The sequence below is a fragment of the Tribolium castaneum genome, chromosome 5 (assembly GCF_031307605.1).
Source record: "Tribolium castaneum strain GA2 chromosome 5, icTriCast1.1, whole genome shotgun sequence".
In the NCBI taxonomy this organism is placed as follows: domain Eukaryota; kingdom Metazoa; phylum Arthropoda; class Insecta; order Coleoptera; family Tenebrionidae; genus Tribolium; species Tribolium castaneum.
This window is the reverse complement of record NC_087398.1, coordinates 13,156,473-13,175,478: the sequence shown is the minus strand read 5'-3', so window position 1 is coordinate 13,175,478 and position 19,006 is coordinate 13,156,473. Positions and strand designations below refer to the sequence as shown.

Sequence of the window (19,006 nt, the reverse complement as noted above, 5' to 3'; positions counted from 1 at the left end):
GTTGCCATATTTTAAATTACCTACTTTTTTTTCTTAGTTTTTTTAATCTTTTGAGTAAAACACAATTTTTTTTCACACTAATTTATACAGCCCTCTTTTGATATGGTAACTGCTATTAGTCTTTTTGTCTTCTTTTCTCGAATCTCACATCTTCCTTCATTTTCGAAAATTGTCCTCATGTCCCTTTTCGCAAATTGTTTACATGAAATTAATTTTAACATTTTTCTTTAACGACACGCAATATTTAGATTTATGGCTTTTCTTCTTGCAGTTAAAACATTTTCCTTCAAATATTGCTTTATCTTTATTCGACGAAATAGTAGTGTACTTGTATGAAAATGCTGATTATTATAGTTAATCTAGGTGGAGAATTAAATAATAAATTTTTAAACGGTAATATTTAATTAGAATACATTTTTTCCTCAGTTTTCCAAAAAAAATAATGCTTACTTTGATTATAAATTGAAATGATCGCATGGTATTACTAGGTATTACGATAACATAACTTCAACAATTACTTTGAAACAATAATTTTAAAAATCTTGTCGAAGTTCATAATTGCTGTAAAAACAAGCCATTTATGCCAACCGCAAGTGTGTTTGATTCGTTCGCTTCTTTTGTGACTGCAAAGAAAGTCACAAACAGATCGAACATCACTAACAATTGGCAATTTACGTGCAGCATTGTTGCCAAACGCGCAGCACTAAAACTTTTCTACTGTTATTAAGGGACTGTAGGATGAATATTGCAACTGGAACCGAATAACTTTATACAAGTTGGAAGCGAGTGACTCAAAGTTTTATCATTTTTTCGGGTGGCATTTATATTACAATGTAAAAATAGATTTGTATCGCACAACAAACGAGAAAATCGCTTACCTAAGTACTGAACCGCAAGTTTTATCACAAACAGCGCATTTGGCAGAAACTGGCAAATTTCCCTCCATCCACTGATGCGGCATTGTTATATTCTGAAAGAAAAGTTCGGGTTATTATGTACGCACACAACACAACATAAACATAACAGATAGGGCATGATATTAGCACTCCGACACCGTTGTGTGTTTTATCACTCCCTAGGGGACGTCTAAGCCTAACTTGGGGTTGAAGAAACTTCATGTTGACTTACTATACCTGTTCATTGGGGGGATCATATCTCTGGCAGCTTCCATCTATTGTAGACTGCCAAGGGTCAATATTGACACAACACCATATTTTGTAAACTATGCAGTGGAGAATTGCCAATTTGGATCTAAATTAACGGTCGGTGCTTGACCAAATAGTCCATTAACAAAATAAATAATAATAATAATCTTTATTTGCTACTTAAGTACAAAAATATAAACATACTGTGTAGCTCGTTAGAAAAAGGAAAGAAAGAGTATAAAACAATAATTTACATTTAAATACATAACACAAGATAGCAAATATCAGTGTAAGAATAAATTTTCTAAAGGCGTATTCATATATTCTTCTAATGAATAAAAACAAAAGTGTAACAGACATTTTTTAATAATACACTTATTAAGTTTATTATAAATTTTTACGTCAAGTGTATTTTTTTACTAGTTTCCAAACGACAATACGAAGTTTCATTAGATTGGCTGATCTAGTATTATAATCATGTGTATCCGACTGTAAAGGAAATTTATTTCTGAGTTTATGTATTTCTACAACTGTGTACAATATAAATCAACATGGAAGAGGCAGAACTCGGTACATCTTGAATATTGGCCGACAGTGAGCATTGTGAGGACAGCCTGCAATGATGCGCATCATTTTTTTCTGCATTATAAAATTTTTTATGAAATGTCCACAGTTTCCCCACAAAGACTAGGGCATGGTATGCTATTAACAGTGTGGTGACGTATACTGATTTTTTTAATTTATTAAATAAAAACACATAAGTGGCAAGCTTAGAGGTAAGGGCATCTACGTGGTGAGAGCAGTTGAGTCTATTATCTATGTGAATTCCCAGGAGCTTTATACTATTGATCTTTTCGTTTTTAATTTTTTTAGATATTATTAGTTGTTGAGTTTTATCTCGATTTATCTTTAAACTGTTGCCATTGTACCAATCTTCCGCTTTATTCAATGAAACTTTCGTTAAGTCTTTTAAATTTTCTATATTTGTGCTAATATTAGTAATGGAGGCATCATCAGCATACATCAATAAACCCGAAAGGCCCATATTATAGAACATGTCATTCACATAAATAATAAACAGAACCGGCCCCAGTACCGATCCTTGAGGCACTCCCCTTCCACATTCTTTAAACGAAGATAATTCCTAATTCAGCATAACACATAGTGGTCTATTTGACAAATAGGACTTAAAAAACGATAGAGATAGTCCTCTAATTCCATAATGCTCTAATTTATTTAGTAAGCAATCGTGGTTGACGCAATCAAAAGCTTTGCTTAAATCACAAAGAGTTATAGCGGCCAGGTGTCCATTATCAAGAGCTTCAGTAGTATAATCAACAATATTTCGAACCACATCTATCGTTGAATGTTTACTTCTAAAGCCATGCTGCGAGCTATGAAATAAGGAATATTTTTCAAAGTAATTGACTAACCGCTTTTTCACTAGTTTTTCAAAAAGCTTTCCTAATGTTGGTATCAGTGCAATAGGCCTACAGTTATCTGGGTTGTTAACACAGTTTTTTTATGTACAGGAATAATTTTAGATTTTTTGATCATATCTGAGAATACTCCTTCACTGAAACATTTATTAAATAAAACGGTGAGCGGTTCAGCAAGAAAGGGGCAATCTCGTTTAAAATTTTGTTGTTTAAATTGTAGATATCTCAGCTATTAGTGTTTTTTAGAGTTTTTATTGAGTCTATGACTTCTAGGGAAGTTACCGGTTCCAAATAGAAACTACTGTTATGCTTTATAGGGACATTGCTCAAAAACCTCTGGGAGTCATTAATAGTGTTTGGAAGTATTTGTAAAATTTTATCAGCAATTGTAGAAAAGAAATTAATAAATGTTTCAGGATTGAGCTGTGTATTAATAGTTTTTGTTTTGCACTTTCTCTCAGAGTTTATTAGTTTCCAAGTATCCTTAATTTTATTTGAAGACTGTTCAAGAAATCTGCTATTTGATATCAGTGTAAAAAAAATTTCTAAAGGCGTATTTATATATTCTTCTAATGAATAAAAACAAAAGTGTAACAGACATTTTTTAATAATATACTTAAATTTCACTGCGGTCAAATTTTTTATGCTGTTGGGAAGTTTATTATAAATTTTCACGTCAAGTGTATTTTTTTTACTAGTTTCCAAACGACAATACGGAAGTTTCATTAGATTGGCTGATCTAGTATTATAATCATGTGTATCCGACTGTAAAGGAAATTTATTTCTGAGTTTATGTATTTCTACAACTGTGTACAATATAAATAAACATGGAAGAGGCAGAACTGGGTACATCTTGAATATTGGCCAACAGTGAGCATTGTAAGGACAGCCTGCAATGATGCGCATAATTTTTTTCTGCATTATAAATTTTTTTATGGAATGTCTACAGTTTCCCCACAAAGTTACTCCGTATGCTATTTGAGACTGAACTAGGGCATGGTATGCTATTAACAGTGTGCTGACGTATACTATTTTTTTAAATTTATTAAATAAAAACACATAAGTGGCAAGCTTAGAGGTAAGGGCATCTATGTGGTGAGAGCAGTTGAGTCTATTATCTATGTGAATTCCCAGCAGCTTTATACTATTGATCTTTTCGTTTTAAATTTTTTTAGATATTATTAGTTTTATCTCGATTTATCTTTAAACTGTTGCCATTGTACCAATCTTCCGCTCTATTCAATGAAACTTTCGTTAAATCTTTTAAATTTTCTATATTTGTGCTAATATTAGTAATGGAGGCATCATCAGCATACATCAATAAACCCGAAAGGCCCATATTATAGAACATGTCATTCACATAAATAATAAACAGAACCGGCCCCAGCACCGATCCTTGAGGCACTCCCCTTGCAGATTCTTTAAACGAAGATAATTCCTAATTCAGCATAACACATAGTGGTCTATTTGACAAATAGGACTTAAAAAACGATAGAGATAGTCCTCTAATTCCATAATGCTCTAATTTATCCAGTAAGCAATCGTGGTTGACGCAATCAAAAGCTTTGCTTAAATCACAAAGAGTTATAGCGGCCAGGTGTCCATTATCAAGGGCTTCAGTAGTATAATCAACAATATTTCGAACCACATCTATCGTTGAATGTTTAGTTCTAAAGCCATGCTGCGAGCTATAAATTAAAGAAATTTTTTCAAAGCAATAATTACTACTAAGCTACTTACTAGGCGCTTTTTCACTAGTTTTTCAAAAAGCTTTCCTAATGTTGGTATCAGTGCAATAGGCCTACAGTTATCCGGGTTGTTAACACAATTTTTTTTATGTACAGGAATAATTTTAGATTTTTTGAACATAATTGGGAATACTCCTTCACTGAAACATTTACTAAATAAAGCGGGAGCGGCTCAGCAAGAAAGGGGGCGATCTCCTTTAAAATTTTATTGTTTAAATTGTATTAAATAAATTAAGTGTTTTTTAGGGTTTTTATTGAGTCTATGACTTCTAGGGAAGTTACCAGTTGAACTAGAAACTACTATAATGCTTTATAGGGACATTGTTCAAAAACCTCTGGGAGTCATTAATAGTGTTTGGAAGTGTTTGTAAAATTTTATCAGCAATTGTAGAAAAGAAATTAATAAATGTCTCAGGATTGAGGTGTGTATTAATAGTTTTTGTTCTGCACTTTCTCTCAGAGTTTATTAGTTTCCAAGTATCCTTTTATTTGAAGACTGTTCATGAAATCTGCTGAAATTTGATTCTTTTTTGGCACGAGTTAATTCTTTTTGGTAAAATTTGCGCATAGTTTTGTAAGCATCAATATCTGTGGTATCCTTAGAAACATCACTAGTGACTTTGAGTGCACTGAGTGTTTCTCTTAGATTTTTGAGATTTTTATTGAACCATTTTAAGTTAAGTTTGTATTGTCGAGGTTGTTTTTTTTAAGGGAAAAAAGTTTTCTGTAAGCATTTGCAATGTTTCTACTAGAGTTTTGGCATAATCATTTGCTGTTTTGCCAATTAAGAAATCGCTTAGTAAGTTAAAGGTTTAATCCAAATATAAGACGGATTCCTAAGTACTTCGCTTTTGAATTTAATAGCCACACCTAAGTGGTCAGACAAACATATGTTATCAACTACGTTAGACTCAAATTGACTCATATCAATAGTGTTTAGAGTTTTAGAAAGAATCTTTTCTTAAATTAACTATTTGACATTTTTTTAGAAAACTGTTGGTATGTTCACGAGACTAGCAATGAGACTATAACAATAACTGTCAAAATAATAAGTAAGTGTATTTTTGCGACACTTTTATGGTCGCTGTTTCAGTTAACTTCTACATGTGTGGTATTAAGAGTGATATATGAGGCAATAAAATATGACAAAATAATAACTATCTTTCAATTTGCCATTCGGAGTCAATATTTTGAATTTTTAGCGATTTCAACTGTGTATTGACTGCTTGTTTACAAATTTATCGTACGGAGTTGCAATAAAACCAAGCTTTTCCTTCAGGTCGGCTCCCTCCAGCTCGCATAAAAACGTTGTTGATGTAGAAGGATGTAAATAGTTTATTATTTCTACTTTGGTGGAACACGGATGCTTGATTATATTTTCATGGTGATATGAAACTGTTAGGTATCTATTATTTTATTCAACACAGTTTTGTCCGGAAGTCGATATAAAAGGGTGCAGCAACAGCATGCGGGCTGTAAGCGTTTATCGATAATACATTGACCTATATTATTCCTATCGTAACGCAACTATTGGCGAGATAAAGCCATCAAACGACAGTTTTGCAACAATTAAAAGCCATGAGGGAATAATGTGTAAAAATGCGTTTTAGAGTAGGAGATTAATCTGCAACAAAATCGTCTTAAAATGACGTCTAGAAAGTTCGTCCGCTTCTGAATTAAAGTTGTAATCCGACCTTATACGACTTCCATTTATTTAGAATTTTGGAGAACTGCTTTTATGGAACTGGCCGAAATGAAATCTTTTATGATATAAACGTACAAAGCTAAAACTTGGGCTGAAATGTAATTACATGTATTTTTGGAGTAACTTTATGGCTAAACTTAAACAGACTCGGTTTGTACATTTTAATGAAATAACAATATACCTAAAAGCTTTTGTTTTTTTTTATTATTAAGACAAATGCATTTTTTTGACTAAAATTGTTTTGCTTCTTGTGAACAAACAGTACTACGTATTGATAACTTGAAAATTATTATGAATTGTGGTAAAAATCTGATAAAAAATTTACAACTGGACAACTGAAAGTCCTAGAATAAAATGTTTTCTTTAGACGGTTTATTTTACGAATTATATTAGGTTTTTACAACATTTTTGTTTAAATTTCGAGTGATCAATCTCACTAGGTCTAGATTTTCATCGCATATAATAGAAATGACTTCTTTTATATCTTTGGAATTCTAAGTTTTTAAAACTGCAAGAAAATCTCAACTGGTTTGGTTTTAAAAGATTTTTTATCAAACAGATTTAAACAATACCGCTAAAAGTAATGGTATGTAAGGATTTAACTCTGTCTAACTCAACAGCTTCTTTACAAGCTGTTCCGCCTAAATCCCACATTAGTGGTTCTAATGGTGATAGTTATCTAAAAATTTGTATACAACTATAATCTCTTAGGTCCTGCTCAATAAAAATAGTTTCGAGATGGTTATACCGGAAGTCGCTATTAACTTTCTTATTTCAAATGGAGAGCTATATTTTTTAATACATTTTTAGATTACTAGAATTATTTTAAGGTAGTTTTCTTAAACTTTCGCTATACCTAAATTTAGCCACGAAATAAGGGTTTTTTATTTTTTTTTTGAATTTGCATCTTCCAGTTCAAAAATTCATAACTCTGCCATTTTTAAAAATTTGGAAATATTTTTTAGCTCATATGAAAGAGGAACCCTAGAATTTTTTAATGGTGATTTCAAATTTTTAAGAAAGAATAACAAACGAAAAATGTTTAAAGTTAAGTCTTAAGTTAACTTTAAGCACCCATAACTCAATTGTTTCAAATAAAATGCCATAAGTTTTTTTTCATTAAATCGTTCAGAATTTAATTCTGCATCGGTCTGTGGTAGCATTCCCTATACCTATATCTAATAGTTTTCAAGTTACAGTACTTTTTTGTTGGGATTGAGAAATTCATTAGCCATAGGTCTTTTCTCATATAGGTTGCTATGAAAACGAGAGAAAAAATGTGAGAAATTAAAGTTTTTTAAACCCACATTTAATTAATTTTTTCTTTATTGATGGAACGGATAACACAATTTTGACCAGATTTTGTCCTTTATTTCATCAGAAATGTTTTTATGGCAAACTATGCAAAAACAGCTATGGTTAGTAAGAAATTGTCTACAATGTCAAAAAAAAAACTTTAAAATTATCAGAGATAGATATAGAGAATGCTAATAAAGATCGAAGCAAAAAAATTCTTCTCTACCTAGTAAAATAAAAATTGGGACATCCCATTTAACAAAATTAAGTTATTGGTACTTGAAGTTGGGCAAACTTAACTCTAATAATTTTGGGTTTATTAACTTCTTTTACAATTTTGAACACACTGGAGAACAGATATAGGCTTTCTCTTTTAATTCTCTAAATATGATTTTGAAATCTCTAAAACTAAGAGAGCTACCAATTTTTTAAGTGACAGATGCAAATCCAAAAATTTTCAAACAATCTTAAATATCTTCTAAACGGTTAAACTTAGGTATAGGGAAAGCTGATAAAAACTTCTTTAAAACAATTTAACTTATCCAAAAACGTAGTGAAAAACATACCTTTCCATTGAAAATAAGAAAGTTGATAGCGACTTCCGGTATAACCGAAAGTGCCGCCATCTTGAAAATATTTTTATTGTGCAGAAATCAACCGATTATGAGTGAGTACCAACTTTCAAATAAATATCTTTATTAGAACTTCTAATATGGGGTTTAAACAGGCTGCAGATTTGCAATGTCAATTATGGTGGATGCGCCGGGCTATTTTTTAAATCAATTAACAACATGAGTTTAAGTTAGAATAATAGATAGTTTGAATATTTGTACTGTTTAGATTTGTTACTAACTATTAACACATAGACATAACCATGATTGTTTCGCTTAAATTGTTATGCAAATAAATTCACGTTCTCGATTAAAAAGTAAAATTTTATTGCACGTAACGCAATATATGAGTACAGTTCTGGAATTTTGTGAAAGGTTTTTGTTAGTTCGTACCTCGGTCTCCCCAATGAAATGAGAGTTATTCCTTGTAAAGCATCATTTGTGGGAAGGAATTATTGAGAAAGCACAAGGAATGAATTTTGACAAACGTGACACGAAACGATATTTGGAGATCGATTAGTAATTACTCATCCCCGAAGTTCGTAGCGAAAAACCGTTGTAATGGATTGCTTTGTTGTAATACCTATTATACGCTCATATGAAAAAAATTCTTACAATACCTGACTTTGTGATAATAAATGGATGACATAGCTCCAGGTATTTCCAGCAATTGGTCATTAAATTTTTGCATAATACCTAATTTTTGTGTTGGATTCGGAGGACCTTTAGTCTTTCTTTTGATGGAAATCTGAATAAAAAGTTCAGTTAATGTAAAATAAAAGCTCCTTTATGCCCAATTCGCATAATTGAGGTTTTTGTGTCCTCAGCTATAAGAAAATACGATTGCTTTGTTACTTTCGCTTTTATATTGTGATTTTCTGGTTCGCCTGCCAGTCGAAATTTAAATCATCTTTCAGCATTGCCTCATCTTGCGTTTTCTATTTAAATTTAAAAATTTGCTTTCAGACGCATCTAAAGCGATTTCTTTTGTCGTAGTTTAAGAAAGCGTCTCCCTCCTGTTATTCCGTTCTGCCAGACGAGGCACATAATGTAACATCATTTTTTAATAACGCTGCCAGAACAGCCTCCAGATAAATGCGACGTCTCCGCATTCCCCAAACCTCAGGTGTTCGTTATTATACAGTGTGTGTATAAAATAGCGCATAGGCACTCTGGTACGATTTAGGAAACATTTCAGGAAACCTCTAAAAAATGTAATAAAAGTCCCATCGTCATTTTCAGCAACAAAAAACTGTTTCGCAAAATTATAGCTTAACATTATTTCGTATGTAAATTTGTCATGATCAGACGATTTAAAAACTCTTATATCATTTTTCGAAAAAGTGCAAACTTTCTTTAGAAATTTTCATGAACACACTTGTTAAGAGCCACTGGGTTGCTTATGGTAGTTTATTAGCAGTTAATTCAAGAAAAAAGGTGGCGCATAGATGTTTTGAGAATTTTTTAAAATTATGGCTATTATAACATGTCTATTTGTGTGGGAGGTTCAAATCCCGGTACAGGTAAAAAACTTTTTGCTTTTTTTTTGCAAAATTTATTAACAAAATACAAATTGAAATAGAAGAATAACGAAGTTGATCAAGAAGTTAATTTATCTTTGGTGTTTTCTATTATTAATATTAGAATTTACGCTAATTTTTATAATTCTAGTTCAGCGGTTCTCAAAATTTGGGACTTTAATTTCAGAACGATTTTTTGGAAAAATTGTGCATTTTTGGTTTACATAAATTTTACTTGATCAATTTGTTTTGCCATTCTCTATCTATCTTTAAATTTAATTAAAACTATTCCCTTACACGCTGTATAATCACTTTATTTTACTGTTATCTACGCGTGGTTATATTGCGATTAAACAACTTCTCTTACATCTCGCTTACATTGCTGTTCTGTTTCGTTATTTAATCTTTACAATGCGCTTATTCAACCATTCTCATATTTTTTGTATGACATTTGCCTAGGATTTAATAAAAAAGCCTATGGGTCATAAAATTTACTACAAATTAAACTTAAAAATATTTACAATAAACAAAATTGGCGTTTTTCCAGCCTGTTTGGGGTGCATCATAAGTATAGTCCAGTGTTTTTTGTTGATTTCTTGTTGAGGACTTTTAAAATACTACTTTGTAGGTGTTTTTTATAACACTACTTATATTAAAAATAACACTTTGTTAGTGTAACTAGAACAATAAGCTGCCATCTCACGGCAACGCTTCTAACGTAGCTAAATGTCACAACTATTATAGCTCTTACGAGTAGGTAGAAGTACTTACCAATTATATTTAACGTATTATTAAAAAAAAACATAATTAAAAATTTTCACTATTTTCTTTATTTTAAAAATGTAATACTTATTAATAGACAAAGTGTTCAAATGTCGCCCCTGACCTGACTTGACCTGACCTGACCACTGTTGAATTTGCTTTCGGTTGGTTTGGCGAAATTTAAGACTTATAAAATTGAAATTCGTTTATGTTGGTCTGAAGCAACTGTACTTCTAATTTGTTTTCTTCGCAGCTAATTCAATAGATTCTAAAATATCAATGAGTCTTCTCAGTTTTGGACAAATTCTCAAAACACTGTAGGATTAAAAGGGTCGCTGTAAAAAAAGAAAAATTTATTCTTGAAATAATTTGCTTTAGTTTTGACGAATTCATTATATTTGTGGTCAACAGTTACATACATGCAGGTAACCTTTTTTAGTTTTCAGATTAGTGTAAATTATTTATACTTTATACTTTTTTATTTATACATGCCAAACAATAAAATATGGCTGACCTTATGTACGTGGTTGTAACAGGTAGAAGTAACGAGTAAAGAAAGAGTAAAGATCACTGTTGAATGCCTTTTATCATCAACAAACTAAAAAAAATTTAACAATAGAACTAAAAACTCCCTAGATCTAAAAATATTCGTACTATCTTATAATTTTATGTTAAAAATTTAGAAAATTTATTGTTATGAAATGTTGTAGCTTTAGGTAAATTAACACAGAACCAGAAAATCATTATTTTTGGGTAATAATCAGATCACGGTAAATGAAGATTTACCTACTCTGGATTTTTAAGTTTGCTCCAATTAAAGATTTGTTAAGATTAAATTTTGTTTTGAACTTCGAAGGACACCAATGAATTAAGAAAAATATACATAAAACTCTTTCAGAAATACGAATCCATATGTACGAGTAACTCACATTATAACCGTAATATTATAACGGTGATTATAACCACCATTATGACCATGCTTAGATAACCGATGTATGAACTGAATCTAGCAAACGCTATGTTGCATAACAGAAATAACAGTTATATAACCGTCATATATAATCTCAACATAACTAAGTATTTTGCTTCTAGTAATAGTAATAGCAATAGCAATAGTAATAGTAATAGTAATAGTAATAGTAATAGTAATAGTAATAGTAATAGTAATAGTAATAGTAATAGTAATAGTAATAGTAATAGTAATAGTAATAGTAATAGTAATAGTAATAGTAATAGTAATAGTAATAGTAATAGTAATAGTAATAGTAATAGTAATAGTAATAGTAATAGTAATAGTAATAGTAATAGTAATAGTAATAGTAATAGTAATAGTAATAGTAATAGTAATAGTAATAGTAATAGTAATAGTAATAGTAATAGTAATAGTAATAGTAATAGTAATAGTAATAGTAATAGTAATAGTAATAGTAATAGTAATAATAATAGTAATAGTAATAGTAATAGTAATAGTAATAATAATAGTAATAGTAATAGTAATAGTAATAGTAATAGTAATAGTAATAGTAATAGTAATAGTAATAGTAATAGTAATAATAATAATAGTAAAAATGCTCACCCCGTCGGTGTCCTCGACGATGTCTTTCCCGACCGAGGCCAGCGTCGTCCACTTGCAGTTGTTGATGGCTTTGGCGGCGCATCGCTTGTGCACCTTGCACTTGCAGACCTCGCAGGAGAGGCCGTGGCTGGTGACGCCGCTGAGGGCCTCCCGGCACACGTTGCAGTAGGTAGGGCGAGCATGGGACGTGGCGTACCAGTGATGGTAGCCGGAAAGGCAGTCTGGTTGGTCGGGCTCGTGGAAGCGGCGCTGGGAGGCGGCAGTGAGGGCGCTGAGCCAGTCCTCCATTTCACGGCGGGACTCGGCGCACAGCACCAGGGATCTGAACGGGGTGATCACCTGAAAACGAAACATACATTTTCTCTTAAAAAATAAATAAAATGCAAAAAATTGCTGTTTCTTATGAATTAAAATCTTGCATTTATTTAAGACTCGGGAATTATAACAATAATGGAATTTGTACCACCAGGGACTATGTGGATTGCGAAACATCCATCAGTTGAGAAAGCACAGCTGCGCTTTCTTAGTAAAGAAATGATATCCATTTTAAGCAACTTAAAAACGGCGTTATAATGGATTATTCCTGAAACGAAAGATTTTACCACGTTGAGATATATTTCTTAAATACACTGGGTGATTATTTTCAGGACCGCAAAAGTAACTTTTCACTTCCAATGTAAATACGGCTGCACTTTTTAACAGAACCAAGATCAACCATTCTGGATTCATCTAATCAGAGTGAACAACAACTGAAATTATCGGACATTTATTTTACTAATTCTTGCTGTTTTTGGGTCGTATAACTTAAATATAATCATACAAATTTAAAATTAGTTTCCGTTTTGGTGTTTTTTTATAAGTCATTTGTACGTGAGGAGATCATTATTGTATTGTCGGTATCACCAAGAAGAAAAAAGAATCACAACTTCAAATATTTTTTATTTTTTTAACACATAGTCGTTCATAACATTAATACCTACCTATTGCATATGAAAATTAATTTTTCATTCCTTTTTAAAAAAGTCAAAATATTGCTTGCTTTTAAGAGTTTTTCTAATTTGAAAAACAGGAGATGATTTTTGAACACAATGCATTAGTAGGTTTACGGTTTGTTTTTTAGAAATCTCTGTGTTACATAACAGTCTTCCAACACGTGAACAAGTGACATTTAAAAGTCCATCACTATTAGCGAGTTTGATCGTTTTTTACTATGAGTTACTAAAATCTGCGTTAGAAGTGCGATTAATTAATGCAATTAATTTTTCAATCAACTGTGTGGCAGTAAGTGAGAAGCATGGCGAACGCTGATTGTTTATAGCATTGAAATACTGTACCAAAGGAAGTAGAGCTCTTATATACCTGCAGATCATTGCTAAACCTTTAGAAAAGATTCCTCAAAAACCAATTACAAACAAACAACAAAAAGAGTTTGTGTGTGATTGCAGTGATTGCACACAATGTGTTTATTTCTTTTATATGACTGTTTAAAAGTTTTGAAATAAACTGAGTAAATGAAAACTGGGAACTTTTATTTTAATTTGAATGCTAACATTCACTTTCGAGTTTTCGAAATATTGAAAAAAATTTTTTACTTTATTATTAATTTTTCACTTCATCATTAAAAAAATAACACTAATAAACTGCAAGGTAAAATAAAAATTTGGTCACGTAAGAGCTTAATCAGACGTTTGGTTGCAGTTTCTATAAACCGGCTTTCAATTTGATGACTGCGTTAAATTTGTCAAATTCTGATTAATTGTCTGGTCTAAGTGTGATTTTAAATTTAAGATAAGCAAAATAAAAAATTTTATAAATTAAAAAAATTGGAATTGGAATTAGACCACTTACGTACTGATATTATCTTCAAAATAGCTTTGTTTCTATTTTTTTATTATTATTTAAAACTAAGGGTGAAAAACTAATTTTTTTGGTTTTAATTCTTTTAAATAGTAATCTCTGATCCGATCTGATAAAACTTTAGGAACATGTATGAAGCTAAAAATGTTTCACAATGAGCACAAAAAAGTAATAGCATTCCATCCAAAAAATTCATTATTAAGACGTCATACCATTCGGGGACACTTTGTATAATCAAAAATAATTTCCTGAAATGTGCCGTAGAGTATAACATCTACAAAATATCAAAACTCCAACTTAACTGAGCTACAGAAAACGGGAGCTGGGCTGGACCATACTGTATTTTAGAAATAGTTTTGTTGAATTCAAAATGATTGCAAAATTTTAAAACCGTACCCACATTGGAAGTTAAAAAATTTCTAATTTAATCTAACGTTGTGTACCAATTTTGGTGGAGGCGCCGGGCAAACTTTTTTAAAATTACATTATTGCTCCATTGTTACAAAACTTTATAAATTGTTGCATTTCTCAGAAGAACAGTTACGTACATTTGCAATTAAAATAACTTGTTAGAAAGAAAGTTGTGAAAGTTTTACGGATCTTTGCAGAAACATCAAAGTCTTTCTTTGAACTTTGCTTGGAACTTTAACAAAGTTCTTTTTACATTTTTACCCATTGGCTTTCAGTTTTCACGATTGTGGTAACATGGAAAATATAAAACATCAATTTTAAAATCTTTGAATTATAATTACTCGTACAACTTTCTGGCACTAGTGACAGTATACGTGACCTCATTTTCTTGCACTTAAAAGTGCGATTCCCTAGTTGATTAAATTTGGGTGACAGAAAACCCGAAATGAAAAGTTAATTGACATATTAATGGATTATTTTATGGTAAAAGCGTTCCTAGCGAAATTGAATTATTGAACTTGCATTGAATCCTAATTAAACTAAATTGCCAGACTGCACTAACAAGCATCAAATTAAACATTTGCAGGTCCATCACCGTTAATCTGTAATTACTGAAGATTTTGAATACGCAGCAAGAAACGAACTTAATCAAAATTAATTTAACTTCAGATTCCATCACCGAAACACATTTTCAGCGATGCAAAAAGTTTGCCAAATTAATCTTAAAAGCAGTGCAATAAAACGCTAATGTAATAACGTAATGTTGTTATGAAGCTTTGCGAAAAATTCTATTATCACCATTTGCTGTTCATTTTGTTTTACGTCCCGCTTTTCCATCAAATTTCCAGCAAAACCTAACTGAGTTAATTATGTAATTCGGGCTTGATACACTCAAAAATAATTAATAATAAACGATATGGTTTCATTTACCTGAAATATTACTCACCTGAAAACTGTGATTGACGTTTTTGGTTGAACACTCGGCTAGGCACAGGTCGGTGAGTTCGATTTCATCGAAAATCACAGCCTGAAACAAGCACGGAATATAAATGAGGCTTCGGGAATCGCACATGCAAAATGCATTCGGAAATGTTTTAAATGCTGAAATTTTTAATGAAGTGATCAAAAATTCGCATTGTCACAGTGTAAATTTATAAATAGAATTCTCATTGAAGCGACTTTGTTCTATAATAATTCTCAAAGTAGTTTTGAACAAGTTTTTGACTCAAAGCTTCGAAAAAACAATTTAAAGCTCATTATCGAACATTACTGGTGCGCTGATAAATAGTTAATGAAAAGAAGAGAAATTTAATAAAAATAACCAACACTGAGACGTGTTTAAGCATCGTAAAACATTTATTAAAAGATCAATTTATACCCACGCTCATAACTTTCCGAGAAATCATTATTTTCTCGTATTTAGTTTACGTTCATTATTTTAATAAGCACTGAACGATTTTAGGTCAATCTCTGCTTTCGGATATTGGGGCTCAATAGAGTAATACCTTTCAAATGGCACTCGCATAAAGCAGGTATTAAAACTTTACTACTTCCATAAATATTAACGACTCAACATTTTTAACACACAATTTATATCGTTTTTTACCAAAGGCAACCGACATTGTTTTGAATAAAAAATTGATTTTTACGATGCAACCTTAGAACAACATTGTATTGAAAATTTATTAGCGCTGGGCTAAAAATAGCCTTATTTCTTATTCAAACTAGTTTGGAGATTAATTTTCACGCTGCAAATTTTCTCGAACAAGAAGCTCTTCATTTTACGTCCCTGAAACCGTATAAATCGTGTTTTATCAGCAATGAATCAGCTTAGAGATGAAGCTCCAAACTATTTAATCGCAGCGATTTTTCCACTCCAGTTCTTCTCCGTTATCGATTGCATTGAAAAAGGAATTCTAATTTACAGTATTCATTTCTAGGTAATCGCATTTGCAGATTTAGCTCGCTAGTTTGTAAGAAAATGTAGTGTTAAATTGCTTCTCTGAATAGCGCATTTTAACTTCGATACAGTAGATGAAATGAAAATAAAATCAGCCAGCGCTCTGGGTTAATTTATCAGTGAAACTTTACGCGAGTGAAAGGGAAAATACACACCACCCACACTAAGCGTAGTTTGTTGAAAGTTGCGTAAAACGAGAATTGGTTAGGTGAAACAACTGTTACCCAAACTTCGCTAAACTAACCACTTATGATAATTATGTAGTTAAGCAGATTTTCTAAAATTGGACTATCTGCTGTAGGAAATAAATTTAAAATCAGAGATTCGAACAGTCGCAGCTTGTGAAATATTTCAGCTTGAATTAGTTTTTACTACTTCATTCCGTGTAATTTATGCAATAACTTTTCCAATAAGTGGCCGCATTTGCGTATAAATGGCCTCAAAAACAATTCAATTTAACTGTTTTTTCGCCAAATAGCGAATTATTACAGCCACTTCACACATTTATTTGGCTTTAGTGTTGTTGCGTCAAATAACAATGAAATCCAATTTCGTGATCCACTAACTTTACCAGAATTCGCAGTCTACAATAGTTGCTCACTATTCAACCGCCTATTTATGCTTGCTAAACCATTTCCATTATTCAAATTAGTTGGTTGTGGACGAGATTTGCGCCAGGTATTTTTTGTTTTCAAAACTCGATCAACTCTAATCTAATTTTCTCGATTAAACGGCATTTCTTGATACCGTTCAGTTTAAATTTAAAAAGAACGCAAATATTGGCAGTGAGGATACGCCAACGAATTGATGTTAAATTAAATTTATCCAACGTTTAACTTATTTAATTTTTCTCGGCTCAAAGTTACCAGCATACTAACGTAAAGAAAGAAACGTTAATCAGGTTGCAAAAATGTATACGCAAATAACGTTATTTGTGACGTAAACCATACCGTTTTTTGAGTAGCTGTTTAAACAATTTGGGTAAAAAAGAATATAGCGAAACTTATAGTAAATATAAAACCAGAAATCAACGTCAACAAGCAACGTTTTAAAAAGTCTCTTATTATTCTGATAATTTTATTCTGTTATAAATATGCAATATGAAAAAGTATCACACTCTTAGACAACTGTTGGGAAATTTAGTCCTCTTCGGAGCTGATTGGTTCAAAGCTCTGGTGCAGCGAGGTCAGAAGAAAGAGGTGGCACCTAGAGTTTGTAACGCGAAAAAGCAATGGACAATATTCGCTCATTATACGAAATATGAATGCAAATTGTTTACATAATTTTTTTATACATTTTATGAAAAATTATTTTTTTTACTTTTCGTGAAACCTTACCATAAGCGGAACGTTTTAACGTAGGTTTTATTTTATTTAATTAATAATCCTACACTCAGAGTCCAAAATACAATGTGTTTAAAAATGGTTGTTCATCAAGTCATCTATGAAATTTGGACGTAATGTGCCGCTTAATTTAATTGTGAATACCGTCAAAGTTATAGATAATGATAATGCAATAATAATGCTTTTTCTGTTTTTTGTTTTTTTATATTAGTTGTTATATTTTATAATTATTGTCAAAAATAGATTATAGTTATTACTATAGTCGTTATTTACTATACAGGCTGAAGGTTCTAATAAAGATAGTCATTTGAAAGTTGGTAATCAGCTATAATTCGTTATACCGGAAGTCGCTATCAACTTTCTTATTTTAAATGGAAAGCTGTTTTTCACTGCGTTTTTTAATTAGTTGATTTATTTTAACGGAGTTTTTATCAGCTTTTTTTTACCCAAGTTTAACCGTTTTTTAGATATTTAAAATTTTTTGAAAATTTTTGGATTTGTACCTGTGACTTAGAAAATCGGTAACTCTCTTACTTTTAAAGATTTAGAACTCATATTCGGAGAATTAAGAGAGAAAACTCGTATCTCTCACTCTTTAGTGTGTTCAAAATTGAAAAAATAGTTAACCCAAAAATTTTAAGATTAAGTTTAAACAACTTCAAGTACCCATAACTTAATTTTTTCAAATGGGATGTTCCATTTTTATTTTTATTTTACTAGATAGAGGAGAATTTTTTTCTGCATCGATTTGTATAGATTCCTTATTTTTCACAACTAGTTTTGCATAGTTTGCCAAAGAAACATTTTTGATTAAACAAATGACAAATTTTGTTAAAAATTATGTTAACCGTCCCGTCAATACAAAATAAATTGATTGAATGTTGGTTTGAAAAAGTTAATTTTTTCACATTTTTTCTGTCATTTCCATGGCAACGTATGGCTAATGAATTTCTCAATCCCAACAAAAATTATTGTAACTTGAAAACTATTAAACATTAGTATACTGAATGCTAAAACAGATCGATTCATAATTAAATTCTCTACTATTTAGTGAAATATTTTATGGCATTTTATTTGAAAAAAATAAGTTATGAGTGCTTAAAGTTCTACAAACTTAACTTTAAAAAAATGGGGTTTGTTATCCTTTTTCTAGAAATTTGAAAGTACCAAGGGCTTCCTCTTTCAGATAAGCTAAAAATATTCTCAAATTTTTAAAAATGACAGAGTTATCGATTTTTGAACTGGACGGTGTAAATCCAAAAAAAAAACCTAAATATTTCGTAAACGGCAAAATTTAGGTATAGAGAAAGCTTATAAAAACTATCTTAAATTAACTTTAGTAATCAAAACACGCATTAAAAAATTTAGCTTTCCATTTAAAATAAGAAAGTATAACCGGAAGTGTCGCCATGTTAAAAAATTTTTCATTGAGGAAAACCTAAGGGGTTATGGTTGTGTACAAATTTTCAGATGCCTATCATTACTAGAACTCCCAATACATCTAATGTGGGATTTAGACGGAACACGCTGTATATTTTCATTTAAAAATAGAAAGTATAACCGGAAGTGTCGCCATGTTGAAAAATTTTTCATTGAGGTTAAATTAACTTTAGTAATCAAAACACGCATTAAA

At 31.0% G+C, this 19,006-nt stretch overlaps 1 protein-coding gene across 6 annotated transcripts in view; it reads right to left on the bottom strand.

The window, feature by feature from the left end:
- Positions 1 to 19,006, bottom strand: part of LOC654869 (uncharacterized protein) — a 106,231-nt gene that overhangs the window by 27,493 nt on the left and 59,732 nt on the right. For all 6 annotated transcript variants that reach the window (XM_064356641.1, XM_064356640.1, XM_064356642.1 and 3 more), the window contains 3 exons: positions 15,017 to 15,097; positions 11,803 to 12,141; positions 879 to 970 (listed from right to left, as the gene is read on the bottom strand). In XM_064356641.1, the coding sequence (XP_064212711.1) occupies positions 879 to 970; positions 11,803 to 12,141; positions 15,017 to 15,097 (512 nt within the window). The remainder of the gene's footprint in view (positions 1 to 878; positions 971 to 11,802; positions 12,142 to 15,016; positions 15,098 to 19,006) is intronic.